We start from the raw sequence: 25270 nt of genomic DNA, 5'->3' as shown, positions 1-25270 counted from the left end.
CTATGCTTTGAATATGAAGAGAAAGCAAGTTTGTGCTGATTCTTGTATGTCCAAACTTTCTTGTCTGACTCCTTTCTTCCCCTCTTTAATGCTACTTTAATTAAAAGTCTTTCCTAATTGTTTAAGAAGACATGGGTAGTAGATATGTGCCTAACCTTTTAAATGACTGCAAACAGAAGAACATAATACATGAAGCATCACACAAAGTAGGAGATGTTGAGTTTGGTCTTTAAAAAACGTGAAAGGCAAAACTTTAAAGCAAATACGCTTAATGCAGCTTGCAGTAACAGCTCGGAGCATTCAGCATGTGATTTTAATGTGACTAGTCCTGGTACACCTTTTTAGACAATCTTTAAGATGCAAAACCTCATAGTACAGGCAAGCTCAGGAGTGGAGCGTGTGCTTTTTATGTCCAGTTTGAGCACTACTAGCTTAATGACTGTCCTACAGAACGACTTCCTTTGTTTTTCATTTGAAATTAATTTAGCAAAGCTCTAGTGGCTTTAAAAATTCAGTTTGCTCTGGGACTTCCCTGAGTGAATGCAGTTTAATCTGTCTCACAGATTTGGCTTGTTAATAAACAGTTTATAATATACAATTAAATATTTTGTTAGAGTTTCATCCCTAAACATGACCCATTGTGCAAGGAATTGTACACTTGAATAAAGACAACTCTTTACTCAACAAAAATAATGAACTTCAAGAGAAGAGCTATATAAAAGATTTCTTGCATGGACTGTGGCACTTCAAGAGAAAAGTCTGGTCCAAAACTGTTTTAACTGCCTGAATCTGTTGTTTCACATTGAAAATTATTTAAGATGAACAGCACTTCATCAGACAATTTCTTTTCTTTATTTAGCAACCTGACATCTTCTGATCCTTTCATATAGCCTACCTCCTATTTAATGAGTATGAATAGAGGAAAATCATTGTGTCCTTTAGGGAACGCTTAAAGGTCTCTTCTATGTTACTGCAGTATACAGGCAGAAATATAGTAATGGCTGTATGTCATATTTCTGAGGGGAAAGATGCAAATGGCTTGTTAGTTTCTATAGCAATGGGGTTTTGGCTGGGTACCTACAGTTCCTTTAAAAAGGTTTATTATCTGGAAGAAGTCTCTTAACACCTTGTCCTCTAAAGATTCAGTGACAAGGAGTCCAAATCCAGGCTCTGTTGACCCTAATAGAAGTAACAAACTTCAAGTTACCAGCATCACAGGGCTTAGTCAAAAGTACCAGTCTCAGTCCTTTCCTCCTCAGTTCTTCCAGTCAGCAAAAACGTACTTCCAGATGTGCTTTTGTACTGCTCGTAGCACAGGAATCATGCAAGGAGGATCCTGCTCGTGTCATTCCTAACGTTGCATGCCCACCTTGAAGGGGTAACCTCCATTGGTTAGTGGTGTATTAGAAGGCTGTGTGGAGCGTACAAAGTTAACTTACCTCTTCATTTTACTTGACACTATTACCTGGCTATTTTAAACTACAAAACCACAAGAAAATGCTTGCTGCTTTGCTTACCTTATGACCTGTTTAATGTCAAGCAGCTATGCTGTTCTCATCTGGTATCTTTACCATACTATTGGTCTAACTTGTACTGTAGATGAAAGCAATTCAGTATCAGACTTGCAGAACCAGTGTGTAGAGGTGGAGCTCTTGAAGTTTAATTCCTACAGGAAGAGTCCTGCATATCAGAATGTCTGGGGGGACAGTGTCAGAATTCTCATTCATTTTAGAATTGCTTTTACAGACTGTTTATTTCTAAGCTTTTCTTCTCCCCTGTATTTAGAAACAGTTTAGCATCATGTCAGAGTTAAACATAGCTGTTCATTAGCTTTGTTGTCTTTCTGTAATCTCTCAAGAACGAGTCCTGTGAAGACAGCGTAAGTTACCTTCCAGTTGTACCTGTGACAGAATTATTGACATATGTTCTTCAACTCTTCCTCAGCTGGAAAGGGAATCTTGTGAAGTCTCTTAATTTTGTGTTTTGAAGAGCCAGTGCTTCCCTGGTGTGTATATATCTGTGATTTTCTTGCAGGGAGAAACCTTTTTTTTTTTTTTTTTTTTTTTTTTTTTTTTAAAAATAAAAATCTCTTTTAGTCTGTAAAATGTTCCATGTACAATAGTTAGCACCTGTAATAATGATGGTAGTTCATGCTCTTTCCCATTAGCCTTACAGATCAAAAAAGTGTTCAAAACAAAGATACCAGCCAAAGCTATTGTGTTTTGTTTGGAATAGTCGTAACATTGCAAGGCTGTTTGCTTCTTTCAGTATATAATTTTTGTTCTGTCTCTGTAACAGGGAAGGGTTGTATACACTTCTACTTGGTGAGAAGAAACAACCATGTGTGGCTGTTCTTTAAAGTCAGTATTAAGTAAGACAGATTTTCAGTAATTCAGAGAACTTTCTTTCAGCGGGAAGAAGTTCCAGATGACTACTACAAGCATGACCCTGATCACAAGCACATCTACCGTTTTGTTCGGACACTTTTCAGTGCTGCACAGCTGACAGCTGAATGTGCAATAGTGACACTGGTAAGAGATGCCTAATAACTGAAACTTAAGCTTTTGGAAGACTTTTTGTTCCTCCCCTCAATAAGTGAACTGGGCTGAACTGACATTTAAATAGTTACAGTGTCTCATGAAACCTTGTTAATAATGAAGACGCTGTACAAGCGAGTTCATTAGAGAAGATTTCTAAGTAGTCACAGAAGTAGTTAACTAAAAAGGAACTTACCTTTTCTATATATGAATATGTAATGCTTAATTACTTGTCCAATCAAACATTGTTTGTTTTGTAATACATAACTTGCTGAAGAAACTTGAGAAAGGCAGAACAGTGGGACACTAAATGGTGGGGTATAGTAAGATCAAACAGACTTCATGTTTTATTTCAGTTATGTGGAGGGGAAATAGGGAGTTTAGAGTTCATATTGACCAGAACAGTGCAAGTAACACTGCTTAAGAGGTTGAGGATCAATACTGTAGGAACTCCAAGAGATGAACTTTCTCATTATTATGTCCTTCAATCATTGCCACCCTTCTATAAAACGTTTGGTTTTTTGGTTTTTTTTTTTTAATTAAACCAAAGAGGCTACAACTTTTTTCCCCAGGTGACATGGAGGTACTTGGAACTTAAGAGAAATAGTAAGAGAATAATCTCATTGCAGTTTGTTGTTTGATTTCAGAAAGCAAGATGGATATAAAAAATTGATGATGATACTGATTATTTATACACACGCACGTATATGCATGCATGCATATACATATATGTTTCTGAAGGGAAAGAAAAAAACACAACCTATATAATTGCTGCATTAGACAATCTCTTAAACTGTGTTTTGTTGCATCCTAAACTTCAGTCTGCATTGTGGCTTCTTTCTGAAAAAGAGTCTGAAAGGAGAAGACAACTGTCACCAAAAGACAATGTGGCAATTAAGCAAACTCAGCTTGAAGGACTTTCTTTAATAAGGAAATAAGTAATTAAAAAGGCCATATAGTTAGAGGTATTGAAACTCTGAAAGTAGTTTGAGGTTTTTGCTTTTCCAAAGACATGCAAGCAATTTTGACAGAACAAGATGATAGCTAACCCCAGGCAATCTAGCCAGCTGAAGTATTTATAGTTTTTAAAGTCGACTTTACCACTAGGTGGCTCTGTTACTACAGGAACACCTTTAGTCCACTTGAAGGCTACAAGCAAAGGATGGGAAGAAAGTGTGGGGAGACCCTAGTAATGAAGATTGATCCTGCCCTTAGACCTGTACAGCAGCTTCCTGCACCCACTAGTTTATCTGAGGTTTCATTAGGACCTTGGACTTAGTCTAGGGAAAAGAACATTAAAACCAATCTATATTCAAATTTGAAAGTGCAAATTACTGAGTACGTGGATCATTATAGGAGTGTGAAATAGCAAAAAACTTTTAAGGAAGGGACCAATTCAACATCTGCGGGCTGATTTGAGATGACATGTGAGGAATGAGTAAAAGACCAAGACCAAGATCTGTGGACTCGGGTATCTTTCACTATCTAAGCAGTTGGTGATGTAGATAAAAGCAGAGGATGGTGGTGTTGTAGGTGAAGGATTGAAGTCTGTTCTTTACAGGGTGAGGTAGAAATAGCACTATAACGCCTTTCATTGTGGAAGGGTAGCAATTAATGCATCTTCGTCCCATGACTGGAGATCACAGTGCAGGTTTTGGCACTTCCTGTTAAGCTACAAGTGCTGAACCTTAACTGTGATGAAAGGCTAGTGTGATGTAGAGTGATTTACTGTCCCAGGTAGGCCCTAATGAGAACCTGTCAGTCACTGTGTGACTCGGTGACAGAAAGAGGTCTAACAGTGTCCCCCTGAAACAGCAGTGCTCATTGCTCAGAACTGATTCTTCAGTATCTTTATTGTATACCTTGGTGGTCCATTCTTGTGTTATAATAAAAAAATGGAACCTGTAAGTCCTGAAAGTTTGGATTCTAAAGTATAAGTGGTAATCACTTATTTTGACACACTTAACAATAATGGGATAAAATAATCATATTGGACTGGCATGCTTGCTACTCAGAACTCATCTCCAGGTCTTAATTACACACATAAAACTTTTTTTTCTTCCTTTTTATAGGTTTATTTGGAAAGGCTTTTAACCTATGCAGAGATTGACATATGCCCTAGTAACTGGAAGAGGATAGTCCTAGGAGCTATTCTGCTGGCTTCTAAAGTCTGGGATGATCAGGCTGTGTGGAATGTGGATTATTGCCAAATATTGAAGGACATTACTGTTGAGGACATGTAAGTTGCAAGGTTTGGCTAATCTGCAGTGGTGTTTTTTGGGGGTTGGGGTTTTTTTTTGGAATGGCAATTTTTGTGATCATACTGAAAAAATGCATGTCTGGTGCTGTGGTATATGTACATGATGTATATCTGGTGTCTGGCCTCATTCCCTTTTTTTAACCTAGGAATCTTTGGATAACCCTAATTTGAGACAAATCTGTATTAATATTTCTAATGACTTGGGTGAGTAACTTCAAAGTTAGTTTTCTTTACCTTCTTTCCCCCAGTGATGAACCATGGGACTGGCTGCTTGTTTCCACTAAGTTTTTGCATTGGTGTAACTCTAAAGTGCCCCATTTTATAGTCTTATCAAAAGTCTTTTGGGGAAGGAAAAAAAAAGTGAACTAAATTTGTTCCTTCTGTTTTAGAATTTGAAAAATTGCAGGGAAAGCCATAACTTGTGACTTATGTGTCTGCTCTTGTATCCAGCTAAGGCCTAAGTATCTCAAGGTCTGAATTCCTAGCCATTGCTGCTGGCAGACAGGTGTCATTTGTGTTGGTATCTGTGGTTGCATGTGTTACACCCAGCTACTGCTACAGCTCATCCTCTTTGGGTGAGTTCTTAGACTTGCCTACAGTGCTGGGAACAAAATCCTCAGTTTTACTACTGCTTGTTTATGTAAAGCTGTTCCTTGTATATATTCGTGTCTCAGATGTAGATTTCAGTTTTTCAGAAATTTTGAATCTGCTGTCTTTTCTTGGTGCGCTCAGCTTAAAGCCCTACAATTTCTGCAGTTTCAGAGGATGTTCATCCGTGTGGCTCCAGGCTCATAGTATGGGCTGGAGGCATGTTTATGTGGAATGGATTCGGCCCATTAGATTTTCTGTTAAATTCCTTCTCACAAAGTTCTGAGAGCTTTGAGATGTCAGCTTTGTTTTAATTCTATTTGCCAGCTTGTTCCCCTATTTCCCTTATTATCACAGTGGTAGAAATGCTAGAAGGCTAACTTAATATCAGGCTTTCTGGCCTTAATAAACTTTATGACATGTTTTATGTGTGTTTCGGTTTTATCACACTGCTGTGCTGTAATTCAGCATGTGTCAAGGCCTGTGTAGTAACAGTCAGTTCTAGTACAGGAGCAGACTGAGGTGGTAGAGGTTTGCACATAGCACTGGGAGGCTACCTGTGTGAGAGAATCTGTTTTTGCCCCAAGCTCTCTTCCCTGGATTCAGCCTAAAGCTGATGTTTAAAATACAGTAATTATTTATCTGGGACTCTTTAGGAGGAGGAATATCCAATTTTCTTCCTTTTAGGTAGGGGGCAGCATTTCTAAAAATGGGTGAGTTACCTGCACCAAAACAGTTTTTGTTATTCAAGTTATTTCATATTGAAAACATAGTACCTTGTTTTATACATACCCCTTGCCTGGGAGTTCTTTGTCTCCAAATGCAGGGCTGTGCCAGCCCTGCTTTCAGGAAAGCCTAATTAGTGATTTTATACAATGTGCATCTTCACTCAACCTGGCTCAGAGTGCTCATCTGTCTGAGGAACATACTTGAAGCATTGCTGCAAATAACTCTGAGATGGCTGAAGTGGGGTCAGCGGTGCTAGGAGTGGTGGAGCACATACATCTTGCTCTTTTGATGTCTCTTCTTCTGGCCCTGTTTGGGACAAATCAAACTGATAGCACTGAAAATATCTGTAACAAGCAGGATGTTTATTCTCTATTGCTGATGTTGGGTCTCCTGAAATTGTCAGTACTTACATTTTCAAAGCAGTGATGGTGGTAAGGAAAATAGACTGAATTTAGGCTTATTTTTTCCTCCAATTTGAACATGGGATTTTTGTAATCCCATCGCATTTGAAATGACTTAGACCTTTGAATTTAGGTATGGGCAGAAACTGTACAACCCCTTTCTGACAGTGGCCCAGGGGTGTCCATCCCAGGCCCCGCACTGCTGCAGCTTGGCAGACTTCACTGCTCCTGGGTTGGATAACATCATCATAATTGGGACCTTGGAAAACTGCTTAAAATACTCAGCAAAATTAAGTTTTAAGTTTATAAGTCTACTTTCAATTAATGGTTGGTACTATAGTTAATTTTCAGCTTTAGTAGTTCCAGTATTTTTTTAAACTAGTCACTTGATGGTGAGTGTTAGGTATTCTGAATACAAGCGTTACTGAGAGAAAACAATTGGCAATGGATTTCAGGCATGGTCGCATTCTAACGTTGGAGACGGCCGGTGATGCTGCCAAAAAATCCACCCAAAACCTCAGCAGCTCCACAGCTAAAGATTGCTTGGCAGGAGTCTGCCAGGTATCGCTCCCTGGGTGGGCCATTCCTGTGCAGTAAAGGCCTGTCTACAAGGACTGGTGGCAAGTTTTGTTTGTGAACTTTTTGTGAATTTTCCTCTTGGCTCTACATATCTAGAACGATCTCACTAACCTGATGGATACTCTTGTTGAGCCACTGCAAGCCAAGCATGGGAGTTACACCACTCTGGAACTGGCAAAAGGGTTTATAGCTGGGTTAGTTCACCCAGTTTGCAAATCTGTGTGTGTGTGCACGTGTGCGTATGTGTACAAGCCAGGCACCTCTCCTGAAGGCAGTGTAGGTGCACCTTATCCCCACCAAACACACTCTCCTTACTGCTTAAAGACACTTGTTTGGCAGCCCCACCTCACAACTCTGTTAGCAGTGTAAGCTGCGCGGCTCTCACAGAAACTGCTAGTGGGTCAAAGTTTGTTAAAGGATATGTGATCCAGGCCTCGCAACTGGCAGATGAGTTCATCTGCCTTAGCCTTTTCCTGGTCAACATAGGTAAAGTGTTCATCTTACTTTTTCTATCACAACCCCTTTCTTATTTGACCAAAGCAAAGGTGGTTTTTTTACTGAAAGGGGGTTTACTTTTGGGTTTTGGGGTGTGGGGTTTCTTTTTATTGTTGTTTTACTTATTTCTAATGGGGGAAAAAATCAAAGGAAATTAAATTGATATTTGGAAGTCATCCATTGTCAAAACTTGCTTGCTTTGATGAGAGGGAATCCATAATCACTGAAAAACTAACTGTGCAGCTGCTACTCTTGCTAATATTGCTTGTAAGGGGACACATGCTGTTCATTCTTTTGGCTACATATATTTGTAAATAAGGCACAGAAAACACATTGGCATTATCCTTTCCTAGGTTTTAAACCACTGTTAAGAGACTTGTTAATCCAATGAAGAATTGTATTTTTACACAATTAAAATGTATTAGTGTAGTGAGTACAAAGGGGCAGTGAAGAACATTTATTCACAGGGCAAATCAAGCTCTGATCAGCTGATCATCAAAACATTATCTGATTTACATTTCTATAGGCTTATGACCATATGAACAGGAAATTAATTTTGGCACTAGGTTGAATGATACTCAAGTCCACTATGCTAGAAACAAGCACAAAGCTGCTATTCATATTGAGACCCGCCATCCAATACAGGACACAACCTGAATGATTCCTTGATTTATTTTCCCCCCTCTGATAGGTAAAATATCCATTTTGAAGGCTCCCAGAAAGCCAGAATAGCCTTGGCACTGAATTTGTGCAACTTATCTTCTGGTGTAGTCACGGTTGGTCTATGCAGCTGCTAAATTCTGTTGAGACAGGTCTGCTACCAGTAGGAACAATCATTGAGTTAGTGTTGAAACAAATTGCTTGGTTTGGGTACCACCAGTTTCTTTTAGGTTAATTTGTAAAACATTGTTTTTCTTCTGTAGAACACCTCCGATTTAGCTGACCAGGGTACAGTAGCTGAAGCAGCCTTTTTCATGTCGTGGCGCTCTCCCCACTTCCCTCCAAATATTTTGCCCAGTGAAAATAGACGAGTGAGTAAAAACTGGACAGTGCCCTTTGACATAGTACTTTGTTACCCTGCCTAATGCTATTGAGGAGAAAATTCCTTCTCCCACCTAATGCTGCTTATTTATTTATTTATTGAAGATGAATCCATGTTGCTTCAAGAGGCTTTTTTCTGTGAGATAATAGCAGCAGCTCTTCATAGATCCATTTGTTGCCGTGGTGATCTGCCTACTCCTTTTGTTAGTCCGCCTCTACTTCAATAAACCCCCTTCCTGTTATCAGCCTGGTGAAAATGTCTGCAAGTTCTTCAGAGCTAATAAACAGCATACATCATTCCTTTCATCTGATCACTATAGTGTGGGGCCGTGCGAGAGTGAGAATGGCACATGAATTGTACAGCTGCACTAATGGAACTCCAAAGAATGAACCTCCCTGGTCAGCCGAGCGAGTGCACGACAGGGCACTACCTTCCTCTCTGAGCCGGAGGTGCCAGGGCTCAAAAGCTGCACCTTGTTTTGAGCACTAGTGAATGACCTGTCTCTCAAAACCAATAATGCAGAGCTCTCGATGACTATTTCAAAGTTGCTGGTTTTAAAAACAAGCTTGAGGTCTCTTCAGTGTTTCCAGCCAGCTAAACCAATCTTTTTTTTCCTTTGTCTTCTGTCCCTTACACCTCCTAGGAATGAGATGGAAAGACACTTCTTGGAGCTACTGCAGTTTAATATCAATGTTCCTGCCAGTGTTTACGCCAAATACTACTTCGATCTTCGCTCCCTAGCAGATGACAATAACCTGAGCTTTCTGCTGGAGCCTCTCAGTAAAGAGCGAGCACAGAAACTGGAGGTAATGGTCTGAGATTGGCTGAGCAGGGCACTCTGTCTGTATGTGTAGTAAGAGCATCTGTTGCTAATCATGTTAAGTGGTGGTTAGAAAAACTAAAAAGCTTTTAGATTAGTGTATTACAGGCTAATTTAACCCCTTTATAACTACAGTTAGCACTTCTAAAACCATGCCTAGGCTAAGCTAGTATTCTGAGGCAAGGAAGGGACAGAGATTACGGAAGTCTAGCAGATCACGAAATAAAATGGATGTTATTTTGGGAACTGTAGCTCAGCTAGGCTACTTAAGAGTGAAAGGATTAGTGTCATATGTAATGGATTGTCTGTCCTTCCCTGGTCGCAGTCTGTATTCCAAGCACCTAGAGACAGTCACACTCAGACCTTTCTAAATACTACCAGCTGAAGGTTTCCCACTGCATCCCACTGCACAGCTGCTTTTAGATTTAGAGGCAGCACTCTTACTGCTCTCATGGTTTAATAAACCATTTGTCTGGGGACAGCTGCAGAAATAATAATATGTTTCTTTTCACAACTTTTAGAACCTCACCTTTCCAAAGAAATGTTGCTTTAAGATAAACTTTTGGAATAGCTGCTTATTAGGAGTCCTTCAGAATGTCCAGAGGAGTGTAAATACAGATTACTGGCCCCTTCTGCCCAATGGGAAAGGCTGCCCTTCTGTGAGTCCCTGCAGCCTTCTTTGGTAGGAAGGCTCATTTTAAAAAAAACTCAACTTTTGCAGAGTCAGTCTTCCTAGTTGCTGGAGATATGCAAGACATTTTGAAAATATCTAAATTACCTGGGTTCCCAGGCAAAATTTCTCGTTGGATCAATGCAACCTTTCATCTGTCCAGGTTTAATTGATGACTCTGCATGTTGTTTTGTTGACCCTTCAACAAAGGCATTACTGCAGGCCCTGCATACACTGATACCACAGTCCCTTTCAAAGAGGGGTGTGCTACGGTATTCTTGGCTTATATTGTTCTGTTGTCCACCCCCAATAATTCTGCCAAGTGCCAGGTCTTCTTATTTCATCCCAGAAGTGGCTGAACTTTGGCAGTAAGTGTGATCCCTCCTGGTCCTTTGGAATGATAGGTATGATATGCCTATGAATTCCTCTATTTAAAGTTAAATAATGCAACTCTTCTGCTTTGTCTCACCCTTGTTACTTGCACTTTAAGCTAACACTGTCACTAATTGTAAATGTGGTTGTAGGGCAGTTCATATTCCACAGGAAATTGTTTACTGAACTGCTCAGTGCCCAGGTATGAGTGGATGATTTACAGATTGTGAGCCTGTTTTGTTTCTTCTTTGCTAGCATTTGCGGGCTTGGTATTTAAAACCAGAGTAATTTTCAGTACAGTATGTGATTTGCCATAATGCACTTACTAATGCATGTATATAGGACCTTTTGGGTTTTAATTCTAAAATGTGGTAAATATTCAAACCATTTGCTAAAATTTTTAATTCTACCTTTTGGTTAGAAGCACACAAGCAGTTGATAGGAGCCTGTATGAAGCAGTGAACTAGTATTCCAGGGACTGAAAACTGATTTACACCATATGGGTGACTGGGGCTAAATATGTCAACACAGGTTGCTTTATGATTGATGTGCTAGCATTAAAACAGGATGGAGAGTCTGTCTGGTCTTGCACTAGGAGCTCATGCAGCCAACGTCTCAAAGAATGCCACTCTTGAGCCAAATGCATGCCTGCAGAAGGTCAGCAGAAATAAATGTAAATAATTATTTTAAAATCCACTTAGAAGTTTATTCATGCTCAGAGTGTTTTTCACCTTTTGAACTTCCAGAACACTGGGCTGTGCTGAATGGGTGCTCCCTTAAAGGAAAGGTGTAGGCTTGTAGCTGGTCGCAGGACTCTGAAAGTTCACCTGGTGATAGGTGGTAAATTATTAATGGAAGTAAATGTTCAGGACTGAAATTCAGTTCAGCCTTTTATTACAGGTATCCTTATTTATTTGCATTGATAATGCCTGAAGGCTCCAATCAGAAATAGGCCTTGCAGGGGAGGACACACAGTGTTTCCTGGACAATCGTGTGTTATTAGGATTTAAATAATGAGGCTTGTTACTAGAATAGCTGCATCAGAATAAAAGCTGCTTGACTAGCTAGATAAGCAGAGCAGAGGCAAGCCAATAAATGGGTGAAAAAACAGTTAAATACTAAGTTGTCCACATGTGCTGATACTCAATAGCTGCATTAAGTGCCATGGCTATTGCCATGCCATCGAGCAGTGGGCTCCCCTCCCTTCTCGGACCTCTGCAGGAACCTGATCATGTGAGTGATCCCAGGAAGAGCACGTTGGGGGCAAGGGTGTAGAGATGGTAAAGGCAAAATGGAGGTCCTAGTAGAACTTCATTTCTTAGGCTCACTTGCACTGAGTGGCCAAGGGCAAGGTGCCCGAGGGAGTGCAGAAACCTTTTCAGTTTGAACCTTTTCTCTCATAGAAATGGCTGTGTGTGGTTTTATACCATTAAAATAAGATTTTTGTGCTGCTGCATGCAGCAGACCTAGCTACTAGGTACAATTTTGAACATTACTTCCACAAACTCTTAAGTCTGAAATGGATCCAAGTTTTTCATTAGATAGTGAGATTGGTAAAAGAATGAAAATGCTTGTATATGGAAACCACTTACCTTCCTTATGTCTGTCTTCCTGACAGGGTTCTTGTTAGCACAGGGACAGACCCCTTTAGTATCTTCCCTCCAAAGTAGTTCTTACCTACTTTCATTCTAGGAAAAAAAAGCTGGTAGCGTCACTGCTACAGAGTGCCTGCTTTGTTGGTATTACACTTGTAAAAGCTTCCATGAAATGTTCACACTTTTCTAATGTGTACTTTCCATTTTGTATCTGAACGTGGCATCCAGGCTATCTCCCGGCTGTGTGAAGACAAATACAAAGACTTGTCAAAAGCTGCTATGAGACGATCTTTCAGTGCTGATAACTTAGTTGGTATCCGCCGATCTAATGCCATCCTCTCCTGAGGAGAGAGAAGGGTGCAGCACCATGTACCAGCGTCCATATGAATTGGAGGAATACCACCACTCCATGCACACAAGCCAGCGGTGATGGTGTCTTCCAGCAAGAGAAGGAGAGGAGGGTAAACTAGCCAAGGGAGCCCAGAGCCTGAGGAGCATACTTGGTGCAAAAGACAAGACCTTTGTCAGATCAACTCTTTCCTCCTTCTGATGTATCCAGAGGTGCAAAAACAAACTTCTGTCCTTCTCTCCCCCACAGATGTTTGCTTACTATGTAGGCCTATAGCTGTGAACTCTTGAGGTTTTTAATAATAAGTAGTTTTAAATTTTAGAATTTAAACACTAACCACATGACTATAGTTACAATGTTCTTCCCTTCTCTCCCCTGTCATCCAGAGTCTCGCTGCATTTGTATTTCAGGTCAATGCAGTGTTAACAAAAACAAAACAAAACATGGGACTCTCTTAAAGTATAAAAGCCACTCTGGAGCTGAAAACAGTAGCATAGACACATGTTGATGGCTTTTCCCTGGTTTGGCTACTAAAAGCTGCTATTGTTGGTGATCTGTTCATAACCAAGAAGCTGCCCAGCAGGAAGGAATTCCAACTCTGCACCCACAACTTCACTCCAGTAGAGATTGTCAAAAGACTTTGAATGTTTTGACTGGGGCAGAGATATGGTTTTATGTATTGTTAAAATGTATAGGGTCCATGCTGCATTTCTTGTGAATTATGGTGCTTCTCTCATTTTCTAATACTTGTATCGCTCTGGAAGAGACGCAATCTGTATATTTTTCTGAGGCAATGAATGAGAAAGTTGGTCTGGAAACATCATCACCATCCCAAACAGTGTAGCAATCCAGTGGTGAATGGCATGTGTGCAGCACTGCTTCTCTGAGTTCTACTGCAGATCTCTTGTGCTATATACAGTGGAGTTCCTAAAGCTGATATTGTGCATCCATCTGGCTCTCCTTGGGTTTTTGTTGCCTGGGAGGGATTTACATTCATAATGAGACAGTAATGAGTTTGAGAATCCTGGACTACCTAACAAGGTAGATTGAAAAATATTGTGTTCAATTGAGAATTATCAAAAAGCTTTCTATAAGCCCCCCTTTCCTCCCTGCCCCCCGCCCTCCAAAGTGAATTTTATCTTGTGCAACTGCTTTAGAGGCTTGGGTTTTGCTCTTTCTGAGATTTTGGAACAGAGCTTACTTTCAGGCTCTGAAACTGAACTCTAAACAGGATAAGTATTATTAGACTCTTCCTGTTACAAGTCTTTGTAGTATCTTCCCTTCTTGGATCCAAATAGATTCTAGGCGGTTTGTCCTAGGAGCAGATCTCCCTCCGAATGGCACAGGTTTTGTGCACCTCCTCTTCCAGCCAAGGCCCAGACACTTACACTGAATAGCAAGTCCATATACCTTTGAGAGCGTGGGGCTGTCTGAGTGTAATCATCAGTTTGGCTGCACTCAACTGTTAAAATGATGTGTATAGCCTTTTGCGGTATGCAAATATGCCAGCCCCTGGCTCCCAAATCCTTGGAACTTGGCACTTCAGGTGTTGATCACAGTTCAGTTTTGAAAATAACGCTACATCTTCAGGTGGTTTTCCTTTCTCATGTTTGTATTAAAAGAAAAGCTAATAAACTCTATTTTAATTAAAGTTAAAGGTGAATTGTGTGTTCTGTACAGCTGTCTGATTTCATTCCCCCCTCATGAGTATTTGGGGCTGTGCAGCTTCTCTCAAGTCTGAAAAAAGAAAGAAGAAAACCCAGTGGTGTGTGTTAAGGCCCCTCCATTCCCCGTACCAGCCCCTCGCCTTCATTTTATCACAGCGACTTGTGAATGTCTGGGGAGCCGGCAGCAGAGGTCATTTGGCAACTGTGAGCCACTTGGTCAGCACCATGGGGCAGGGCCCTGGCAGCCTGCTTCAGCTGAAGGCGTGGTAGAGTCTTGTGTAGCTGCCTGGCTATTCCCACATGTCGTTTGGATTTAGAATTTGACTCAGGCTGCTCAAATAACGACTCACCGACAGTTTCTTTGCACTTAAATGGCCTTTAAGTAGGGCCAGTCTCTCTCTGGAGGTGATTTGCTGGTTTTTAAGTCCTCCCTTGAGAAGCACTAAATTGGAAGCTACAAGTGACCAACTCCTGGATTGACTTGTGACCTAATTGCTAACAAGCTTTTCCTTCCTTAGCACTGCCAGGTGCCTTCAACTTTGTGGGATCTGTCTGGATGCACATTTCTGTGGGCTGGTGCACAGCTTCTGCAATTGCAGCCATTCAGCTGTGAGGTGCTCAGTAGAAACTTGGGGCATTTACCTTTTTTGCCAAATGAGATGGAGGCTTTTCCTGCTGATCTGGATGGCAGGTGAATGAGAACTCGAGCTGACAGCTGCTTCTGCAATATATCCTGCAGGAACCTGCTGCTCTGAACTTAGTTTTGCCTCGCACCTTAACTGGCTTTAGTTTTACTATAGCATAGCCCAGAGCACATTGTCAATAGGATTTTGATCTGTTCAGCAGATACTGAACGGGGCTCAACTACAACTCAGCTTAAGAGAGGAAAAACAGCAATTCCATCTAACTTTCTTGTTAAAATGGTCCTGGTAAAAAGAGTTAGATTCTGGAAAACACAACTAGTTGATTTCTTAGGTAAACAATAAAAAGTAAACCATACAGCTGCCTTTTGAAGGGATGAGCAGTGATAGTGTTTCAGAAGGAATTGCATTTAGGTGGTTCGGCTGGAAGATGAACTGAGGGAGGGGGGATACCCTGTAACTTTGCCACGTGTTGGCAGCACATTTCTCAAAAAAGGCAAAAGAACTACAAACATCGTTAGAATACAGGAATTGCAGAGACTGTTACCCACCTCTGCTCCCAGGGAAGAGCAGCCAGCTACAGGATCAATGTACCTTGTTTCTCTTAACCCAACAGCTGAATAATATTTAATCTATGTTGAGGTGACCTCTGCCTGCATTCAGTTCCAGGGCAGCAATCCCCAGCTGGCAGTAAATACTGTTTGCAGAGACAATAGCTATGTTATGGCCCAGCAAGAATAATGTGAGCACCAGCAAGAATAACACGAGCATTGTGTGTTAGCGGTCAGCAGGGGCAGCAAGTCATGGACGTGTTTGTGGGCTACGTGATGCCCTTGGGCTTCAGCAGCCCTTTCCCTTTGTGTACGGGACTGTGTATTTTGTTTCTAAGGGAATTTTATGAGAGCTACTTCAGTGTGGGTTTGGCAGTTAAGAGGACAGGCACTTCAGCGATGGAATAAATGTCAAGACCATCGCTTCTGGATAAGAGCATAGGCGTCAAGCATAACCTGAGCAAGTAGAAGAGGACAGAAGAGCAATTGAGGCAAGAGCTTGCACAGGGGGTTGGCAGGCGTGCGTGGGGCAGGGTGAGCTGGTGTGTTCAGAGCTCAGCACGGAGCAGGCTGCTGCCCCCGTCCTGCACTGGTATTTCCCACAGCACAATAGTGCAGTAGCATTACGTAGGCCTGATTTTTCCATAATGTTATCTGGGAAAACTACACTTGCACCAAATAAGTTATTTGACAATATACAGTGAATTACAGGGTGCTGCCAAAGTGACTGTAGTGCCCTTACACCACCACCCCCCCCCGCTACACACACACCCCCACCCCCAGTTGACCAGCTAGAGAAAGAGCATTTAACTGGCTGAACATGGGCTTGTTTGTCATAGGATTAGAAGTTTCGGGCTGCCTTTGCAGACAAGGCATGTTTTAGGTGAAACAACCACTTTGGCTTCTGCTCTGTGATAGTTGAGAAGCCACATGGTCCCCGTGCTGTCAGACACTGTCATTCTCCATGCCACCCAGCCTGAAATTGTGCTGTATTTGCACTGTTTAACTCCAAGGAAGCCAGTGACTGCCTCGAGGATGGCCTAAGTTGACCAGATGGGACACGGAGAGCACGGGAGCAACACACCAGCACAAGCGTTAGGCTGGGCTGTGCATGACCACACGTGTGCTCACAGGAAGAGAGGAGTCCTGCAGGTGATCCGCAAATGGCTGCCTGCAGTAATGGCCCTTCCCTTGCTCCAAAACGGTGGCTCGAGGTAGGCAGCGGATGACAGCTCTGCCAAACTCCTATTTACTGAGGACACGGTGGCTTCCTGGGAGGTGAGGATGACAACAAGGCTGCCAGCAAGTTGCTGGAGGTACTTCTGGAGGCAGGCGGTCAGTGTCTGCAACTCCTAAGAACCTCGTGCTGAGATGGTGCACGTCCCCTCCACAGCCCAAAACAGTTGCCCTGCGTGCGATAGGATCAGCCCCTGACAGTGTGTTTTGCCTGTACTTGAGCACGGGGAGGGCAGATCAGCCGGCACTGAGGAATCGGGTGAGTCAGTCTGTGCGGCTGTCAGGTTTATCGTTGGGTGCTGGAATGCTGCTTCCAGGTAAGAGATCCTATCTAGTGGGACCTAGTGTGTGCCTACACACCTAACTAGATAGCAGAGTCCTGCACCATTAGTCACCACAAAGCCAGCCTTAACCCCTTGCTGTCCTTCCTACAGTGCTTGTCCCAACACGAGAGAGCGCACAGCAGATGGCAACATGGATGCTCAGATCGGGTGCAGCATCCCCCTTGGCTAAGAGCTGTCATCTGCTTGGCCTGAAAAGTATCAAAGGGCACCTACTCAGGGCCTGATCTCAGCACAGGGCGAGGGACTGATACTGTGCAAACTGCAGAACACCAATAAAAGTTGATAGTTAACCCTCTTCTACCAGCGAGGTGTGACTTTGGCCTGTCAAGGAAACACGCTAGCAAGCGAGGTCACGGGCACCAGCCAGCAGCAACGGCAGCCCCTGAGGATTAAACCCAGTTCAGTGCAGAGCCAGGCTGCTGCACCCGGGCTGGGACGCGCAGCACCGTGGTGGGCCGTGGCACGCCAGCGGTGAGGGCGCGGGTACATGACACCCCCCATGCCGAGGGCAGCGCCCCGTGGGGTTCGTGCAGACAGACCATGCTATTCCTGCACCACTCAAGTGTAGTTGCCTCACCAGTCCCCCATGATCCCTCGTGATAAGAGAGCCCCGCACAGCCCTCCAGCACGTGCCTCCCTGTCCCCCCCCCCCAGTTAAGTTTTTATGGTAATTAGTATTCTAGCACAAGCAAAGAAAACACCACACACTTTTTTGTCCTCATAAATAACTAATCTCAATACTTCTTCTCTTTGAATAAAATTTGTTCAGCTTTTCACAAAATATAGTACAGTTATTTAAACAACGTTGAAGAGCATCAGTAACGGAAGAGGCAAAAAACCAACATGTAAATTGGCTACAGCATACAGGGCACACGGCAACGGCTCCTTTCCCCCTCCTGCCACTTGTTGCTGAGAAGCCTGGCTCAAACACAAGTTGATTGTATTAACCTACCGTTAGATCAAAGCTGAAAATGCTCTTGCATTTTTCAATAGGCAACAGTTTGTAGCTAATCTTGGATTTCTTTTTTTTTTTTTTTCCTTTAAAAAAAAAGCTTTACACAGTCAGTTGCACTTTGGAAAAAAAAACAAAAACAACAAAACACCACCTTTGACATGGTTTTGTTCATTGTATCGCATGATGTGTGTTTAGCTGTATCTACAAAAGGCACTATAGAAAGAGAGGAGTCCAGCAAGGCGTGGATTGGAGCAGGCTGGAATCATTTAATGCCCTGGATTACAACACGAGACTACCCACAGCGTCTCTGCGCCTGACCTGCCTTGCTGCCGAGAACACACCTGTCCCAAACCCATATCAAAGGTCACTACGGCTTCTGTATGTACAAACCAGGCTATAATACAACTATTTACAGTTTGTAACACAACATGGTACAATTCTGTCCACGGTGAAGTACTGCAGCACGCTGGAGGGAGCGAGCCCTCTGTCGCAAGAGTGCTGATATGCGCGGCTGAGCAGTCCCTGCCGAGCCCTCCATCCCTGCACCGCTGGCCCCTCTGGCCAGAATGCCCCAGAGACACTCATGCAGTACCTTGGCAGTACCTTTATCAGTAGATGTGCCACTCAAGCGTCCCCTCACTTCTCAGGCTTTGGGTTTAAAATGAGGTGGAAACCTTCTTGACTGAAGAGGTCCGAGGGCGTTCAGAACAACCTCGGATCCTTGCAGTCCCGCAGGAGCAAAGCCAGTGGTTGTTCTCCAGTGCTCAAGCAGCCAGGTCACGGTGCCATGCTTGAAGGAGGGCAAAAAAGACTCGAGTAGTGGCTGGGCGGTTACATACATGATCACCACTTAGGGTAGCGGGGAAAAAAACCCAAAATTGGGTGCTTTCACAAGCAGGCTGAAGCCAGAGGCAGCCATCTCTCACCAGCTGTGCCCCATCCCGTGCCGCAGCCAAAGCCCCTCACCCTCGCTGCATTCAGTGAAGTTGACAACCAGGCCCCCCCGCCATCACTCTACTTATCGAAACCCAGCTGTCACCACCACTTAATGCCAGGCACCAGTTCTGTCAGTGCTCTGCTGCTGTCTGACCTAGGGAAGTGAAAAATGCTTAGGAAGCTGGAGGAAAGAGAGTACAAATGCTCTACTGAGTTTTCCTAAATTAACTGCTCGCTCTCGAACCCGGCACTGTCTCCAACAGAGGCACAGCTTTGAAAAAAGCAGCAAGAAGTGTTGAAGCTGGCTGGCTGGAAAACCCAGCTGCTCCCCAGGAGAGAAAGGCTGCCGCCTGGCTTGGAAACCTCCCCGCCATGCACACACTACCTGCTGCAGAAGCACAACCACCCTTTTAGGGTTGGTTGTGCCACACTCAGCTGCTGCACCGCGTGCCACAGCTGGCAGGCAGGGCGCTGGGGCTGCCTACCTCACCCCAGGTAACCTGCACGGCACCAGGCAGACACGAGAAACTCACCCCGCTGCAGAGGCGAGGGGCACGGAGCAGCATCGACCCCTTCCCAGAGCACACGGCAGCTCAGGAGGCGGCTGCTCTCAGTGCCAGGGCCGGCGGTGCCCCGGGCTCCTCGCAAACCCCGTGCTGGGACAGCAGCCTCGTCACCCGCGCAGCCCCTCGGCTCTCCGGGGCAAGTTGCTCCATGGAGCGGGGCTGGATGCCCACCGCAGAGCGGTGGGTCGAACCCAGGAGTCGGTGCTGCAGAGCTGAGCCCCACCGGCACCAGTCCCTGCCCGGCCCCGAGCCCCCTGCCCGGGGAGAGCCTGCAGGCGCTTTCCCCAGGGAGAAGGGACCTCTGGGACCGCCAGGTCCCCACCTGCGCTGCAGACAGTTGGGACCCTCTCCCTGCCCGCCTCAAGGGCTGGGCGGCAGTTCCTCCCTGCAGCCCCTTCCTCCTGCACCGCCACCGGCTGCGAAGCCCCCAGCCCGCGCAGCTCCCTCCCTCCCGCCCAGCGTGCCGCTGCCCGAGCAGGGCCAGCGGCAACATCGCACCGGGGCCCCCAGCCCCTTCCTCCGCAACACGGAGCTGCGCCCGGGGACCTGGGTGCAGCACAGCAGGGAGGCGGTCCCCACTGCCAGCTCTCCCCGGCCTCCTCGCATCCCCCCGGGGTTCTGGCAAGCGGCTCGGTGCCATCACCCGGGGTTGGGGGCCACCACCTGCCCTGCCTGCTGCAGCTCTCCCCTTCACCCCAGCACCAGCGAGACCTGCCCAGAGGCTCACTGTGGGACACAAATCAGTGCTCAAGGGCTACCTGCCACCTGACCGGCCCGCAGGCAGCAGCACCCCAGGACCCCAAACAGGGCGTGGGACCCCAAATGGGGCGTACACGACGGTGCCAGGCTCCAGGTCTCCCTGTCCCTCTGCCCCCATGTCGCTGGCAACACCTCCCCCTGCCCTGCCTGGGGCCGTGGCTGCTCCGTGCCCTGTGGGCGCGCTCGCTCGGTCCCGGGCAGCACTGCCACGGTGGGGCTGAGGACGCCGGGGTGGCCCAGCTGCCACCCCCTCTTCTGTGGCCCAGGGTCTTTGCAACCCTCTCCTCCCTGTGGCTGGGGTCACTGAGGCTCTCTCCGGTCACACGTGGGACAGCGGGACCTGCTTGTGGTAGGAGGCCATGCTGGGCAGCACCGTCCTGCCTGCCAGCGCCGGGCTGGCCTCACCGTACACGGAGGCACCCGCGGGCTTCCTGGCCTGGCAGCAGCGGGCCGTGAAGCGCCTCCAGGACTCAAGCGTCTTTCCGGACCAGATCCAGACGCCGGACGTGATGCCCACCACGAGGCACATGAAGTACTTAAGCATGAAGACGGCGTAGTCGGGCTTGGGGCGGTGGGGGTCCCCCGGGCAGGAGCAGTTCTGCGCCCGCTCCCATGCCTCCCGGTTGTGCTGCTCGTAGATGTAGCAGGCGATGACGATGGTGGCAGGTACAGTGTAGAGCACGGTGAAGATGCCGATGCGGATCATCAGCTTCTCCAGCTTGTCAGTCTTGGTGCCGCCCTGCTTGATCACACTGCGGATGCGAAAGAGAGAGACGAAGCCGGCCAGCAGGAAGAGGCTGCCGGTGAAGAGATAAACCACCAGCGGTGCCAGCACGAAGCCCCGCAGGTTCTCCAGGCTCTGGTTGCCCACATAGCAAACCCCGGCCACCGGGTCGCCGTCCACGGAGCTGAGTGCCAGTACAGCGATGGATTTGGCGCTGGGGATGAGCCAGGCAGCCAGGTGGAAGTACTGCGCGTAGCTAGCGATGGCCTCGTTGCCCCACTTCATGCCGGCTGCCAGGAACCAGGTGAGGGACAAGATGACCCACCAGATGGAGCTGGCCATGCCAAAGAAGTAGAGGAGAAGGAAAACCACGGTGCAGAGGGCCGGGCCCGTGGTCTCATAGTGGATGTGGTGGTGCTCCGGGTTGCAAGCCACGTTGGCGTGCCCTGCCACCAGCCGCACGATGTAGCCCACGGAGACGAAGAGGTAGCAAGCAGAGAGGAAGATGATGGGTCGCTCGGGGTACTTGAAGCGCTCCATGTCGATGAGGAAGGTGGCCACGGTGGTGGAGGTGGAAAGGAAGCAGAGGATGGACCAGAGGCCGATCCAGAAGGTGGCAAAGGTCTTCTCATCCTGGGTGAAGTAGGGCTGGTAGCAGGGGATGGCGCAGTTGGGTACCTGCCCAGTCCTGATACGGTTGTACAGCGGATGGGACTCCTTGGAGATGGGGATCAGAGGTGCTTTGCACTTGCAAGTCCGGCCGCAGTCCATCCCCGAGGGGCGCTGCCCATCGAGCGGCGTCAGGTTTTTGGCCGCGTCCTTGGCCGGGTGCGTGGGCTTCCCAAAGAAGGGCGGCAGGGTGGTGGCTTCCGTGCGGTTGTATCCCATGCAGAGCACCTCGGTGTCCCCCAGCACCGGCAGGCTGTCGCAGCTCATCCTCTCGGGCCAGGCGAAGCCGTACTGCTGCATGATGGGCGAGCAGCCGGCCTTGGCCCGCTCGCAGACGGAGCGGCAGGGGGGCAGCGGCTTGGTGTAGTCGGGCAGGCAGATGGGGGTGTACATGCTGCAGAGGAAGAAGCGCAGGTCCGGGGAGCACTGGATCTCCACCAGCGGCCAGAACTGGTGCACCTCCAGCCCGGCCTCGTCCTGCGTGTCGTGGTTGAACTGGTTGGGCATGTAGGTGAGGTTGTAGCCGATGCCCTTGCACATCGGCACCGTGATCTCCTGGCACACCAGCGCCTTGGAGGCGGCGCGCCCCGCCGCCGGCAGCCCCAGCAGCAGCGGCAGCCCCAGCACCAGCGGCACCGGCAGCCCCCGGCCGCCCATCGCCGCCGCGCGTCCTACCGCCGCCGCATGCCCCGGCCACCTGCCGCCGCCGCCGCCGCCGCCGCCGCCGCCGCCTGGAGCGGGGCCCCGCCGGGACCGCCAGTGCCGCCGCCGCCGCCGCCGCCGCCCACCTGCGCTCTGGGGCGGGCGGGCGCCCCGCGCCGGCGGCCGCGCCCGCGCTCCCCGCCCCGCTGCCCCGCCCCCTGCCCTAGACCCCCGCCCCGGGAACGCACCGCGCCCACCCCCGGCGCCCCCGCCCACGCCCTGGAGCCTCCCCAGGGCCGCCCCCGACTCGCGGGGCGCCGAGTCCCGCGGCTGCGAAGCGAGGCGCCCCGCCGGGAGACCGCGCCGCCCCCGGCGCCCCGCCACGCCGAGCCCCGGCCCCCCCCCCCCCTGGCCCCGGCTGTTGGAGGCGTCCTGGCGGACCCCCGCCCGCCGGCGCTCGGAGACCCCGCGGCGGCCCCGGCCCGGCCGGCGGCAGCCGGCGAAGTGGGAAGGTGACGGTGCTGCCCAACCACCGACCGCTCCGCATCCGCCCCCGGCTCCTGGTCTGCTCCGGGGGTCCTGACTCCTTCCCCTCTTGCCCGCCGCGCCCCTCCCGGGACCCGGGACCCGCCGCCCGCCCCAGCGCCGCGCCGGCCCGGCCCGCCTTCCCCTCGTCGGCGTGAAGAGCAAAGCGGGCCGGGGGCAGCGGCTGGAGGAGGAGGAGGAGGAGGCAGGCGGCGGCTGCCGCGCTGCTGCCGCTTCGCCCCCCTCCTCTTCGGGCCCTTCAGCCCCTCTCCGCGGGAAGGGGCCGGGGCCTCACCCCGCCGTAACGGGATGGGGGCAAAGGGGTGAAACCTCGGGGGGAAGGCGCGCAGGGGTCCTGCCCCGCGTTTGCCTTGCTCCGGCGATCGTACGTCAGCCCGGGTACAAGGGTCACGGCGGCACCTCCCGCTGCCTCCTCCCGCCGCGGCCCGCTTCCCGGCTGCCTGGCGGCGCCGCGCTCCCGCCTGCCGGAGAGCCGAGCCTCCGCGGGGAAGGGAAACCGGACCTGCCCGCGCCCGCCCGGCTGGCAGGGTGCAGGCAGCTGCGCTACCACATTCCTGGCCTGGGCTGCCGGCCGGCTCCCCGCTCCACCTCGGAGCCGCAGGAGATGTTTCACGAGCCCCCACCTTCCTCCCGAGCAGGCGGCGGGCGTTGGAGCGCGGCGCAGAAGAACGAAGCCGGCGCTTTCGAGAGACCCCGACGGGGCAGAGGTCCCTTCCCAGCGCTCCGGGAAACGCGGGCTCCTGCTGGAGCTACCGCGGCGATCACGCTCGGCGGCCTGACGTAAGGAACTTGAATCCGTGCACTAGCAAACACCTAAATTACCAGCCCGGCTTCCAGCGGCTTTCACTGCTCCTGAAGCCCATGGCACGTCCAGGGCACACAGGGGAACAGACCTGCTTCAGAAGCCAGATTTGGGGGTCACAGGCTGCACCCGCCATTGGCTGCAGCGCCCTTATTCTGGCCAAGGAGGAAGGCTGCTCCCAAGCCATTGCACGAGAGCTCCTCACTCCTCCTCGGCGGATGTGGATGGAAGGGCAATTTGGACCAAAGTACTCACATCCAGCACTGGATCTGCTAGTCAAGACGTACCCACAGCACATCACAAACAGGGACAGCTCACATTCAGGCCCGGTGCTGGGGAACGCCAGCACCCAAAATCTCATGCACCCAAAATGCCTCTGACTGCATCCAGAGCCCAGAAAGCAAAGACTCGAAGCATTACTTAGCTCCTGCCTTCCTCCCAGGAACGAATAAAATCTGGCTTGCCTATCGCTCTGTGGCCAGTGGCTCTTGTGGCTCTGGGCGGAGTGCTGACTGCTGCTACCACACACCAAAGTCCCCAGGGATTTTAAGGCCAGAGGCCTCATTACCACCTCCAAAATCCTCTGTGTCTACAAGTCCACCCAGCCTAGGCGTGCGTATCATTTGGCACTGACAACCTTGATGTTTAACAACTTTTTTAAAGAAAAGGAAAAAAAAAGCTCAAGTCCCTATACCTCTCTGCTTTATGCTCTAAGTTCTGCCTGTAAAAAGCTATATGGAAGAGAATTGCAAGTCACATGTTCCTTTGGAACACAGTGGCATATCCCTGTAGCAGGAGTCATAACTTTTAATTCTCCCCAACAATGAGTTTCTGTGAACTAGCAGCCCAGCAGAAAGCAATCACAGACAGTTTCATTATGGCTTTCAGTTGATTATCCAAATTATAGCTGTGAGCAGAGGGCAGCCTTTTTATTATCATCATTGCTGTACAATTAGAAAATGCTGATGAAGCTCCACAAGAGCAGAAATTCTCTTTTTTGCTGGTATTTTTCATTTTTATAAGCGTTCCCTTGGGCAGGATCTTGGTTTGATTCGGCACACAATGGGGAACAGGTACATAGGTGGGAAGGGAGAAGATAAGAAGGGGAAAATGGGGCAGCTCTTCATTTCAGTTAATCTATCAACTCTTATATCCTGGTTCAGGTTTCACCACTCCTCCAGATGTATCTAATTCTTAGAGCCTGGCTGTAAATAATGCTGTATTTGCTACACTGGGGACACATAAAATCCAATTAAGAGCCAGGTAGACATCTGTTGACTTGCTCTGTGCTTCTGTTTCCTTTTTGTTTTTTTATGAATACGTAGCAGAGCAACCAGAACAGGATTAAATATGGTGTAAGTTGATAGGCTTGTTATTCATCTCTACAGTACAGTATGAGAGTACAGTGCTTTATGTGCATCCAGCACTATTAGTGACAGGAGCCGTGCCTGCACAAAACCTACTGTGCCAAACCCTGGAGACAAAAGAGAAAGCGTTTCCCACCCCTAAGAACTTGCTGCTGTTGTTGTTGTTGTTAAAAAACTCTAAAAATTATTAGGAAACCACTTTACCTGTGTGCAGAGGTGCTCATGAAGCTCCACCATGCTAGACAGGTCTGCTTGGGAGTCCAGCTAGTCCCTGCTTGTGGCTCCAGCCCAGAGGATATGGGCATGGGCTGACAATACATGTGTCCTCAAGGACATACCTTCCACCCGTTGAGGCATTTTCAGCTGGGATGCAGTGGTTCCTGGAAGAAGCAGAAAGTAAAAAGGCGGTAAATATTTCTGTATTTGGT

General features: G+C 48.0%; 3 protein-coding genes across 5 annotated transcripts in view; 1 reads left to right on the top strand and 2 right to left on the bottom strand.

Moving 5' to 3' along the window:
• Positions 1-14088, top strand: part of CCNYL1 (cyclin Y like 1) — a 34843-nt gene extending 20755 nt beyond the window's left edge. Inside the window, exons 7-10 of the mRNA XM_030019249.2 lie at positions 2412-2531; positions 4610-4776; positions 9275-9437; positions 12317-14088. Of these exons, the coding sequence (XP_029875109.1) occupies positions 2412-2531; positions 4610-4776; positions 9275-9437; positions 12317-12433 (567 nt within the window). The 3' untranslated portion in view covers positions 12434-14088. The remainder of the gene's footprint in view (positions 1-2411; positions 2532-4609; positions 4777-9274; positions 9438-12316) is intronic.
• The window catches only part of PLEKHM3 (pleckstrin homology domain containing M3), a 126284-nt gene continuing 107368 nt past the window's right edge, over positions 6355-25270 (bottom strand). Inside the window, exons 9-10 of one of the 3 annotated variants that reach the window (XM_041124660.1) lie at positions 25047-25222; positions 6355-6420 (exon numbers count right to left, since the gene is read on the bottom strand). In XM_041124660.1, the coding sequence (XP_040980594.1) occupies positions 25081-25222 (142 nt within the window). In that variant the 3' untranslated portion in view covers positions 6355-6420; positions 25047-25080. Of the gene's footprint in view, positions 6421-13546; positions 14175-25046; positions 25223-25270 lie in introns of those variants that run through there. The other 2 variants (XM_041124659.1, XR_003924098.2) reach the window with 2 other exon arrangements.
• On the bottom strand, positions 17916-22262 carry FZD5 (frizzled class receptor 5). The gene has a single exon (XM_030019248.1). The coding sequence runs from the start codon at positions 22140-22142 to the stop codon at positions 20412-20414; it is 1731 nt and encodes a 576-aa protein (XP_029875108.1). The 5' UTR covers positions 22143-22262; the 3' UTR covers positions 17916-20411.

This window comes from Aquila chrysaetos, chromosome 6 (assembly GCF_900496995.4).
Source record: "Aquila chrysaetos chrysaetos chromosome 6, bAquChr1.4, whole genome shotgun sequence".
Classification (NCBI taxonomy): Eukaryota; Metazoa; Chordata; class Aves; order Accipitriformes; family Accipitridae; genus Aquila; species Aquila chrysaetos.
This window is presented reverse-complemented; position numbering and strand designations above follow the sequence as displayed.

Bases quoted from the DNA above. Each gene is read 5' to 3' on its own strand.
- FZD5 (XM_030019248.1), bottom strand. From the start codon at position 22,142: ATGGGCGGCCGGGGGCTGCCGGTGCCGCTGGTGCTGGGGCTGCCGCTG.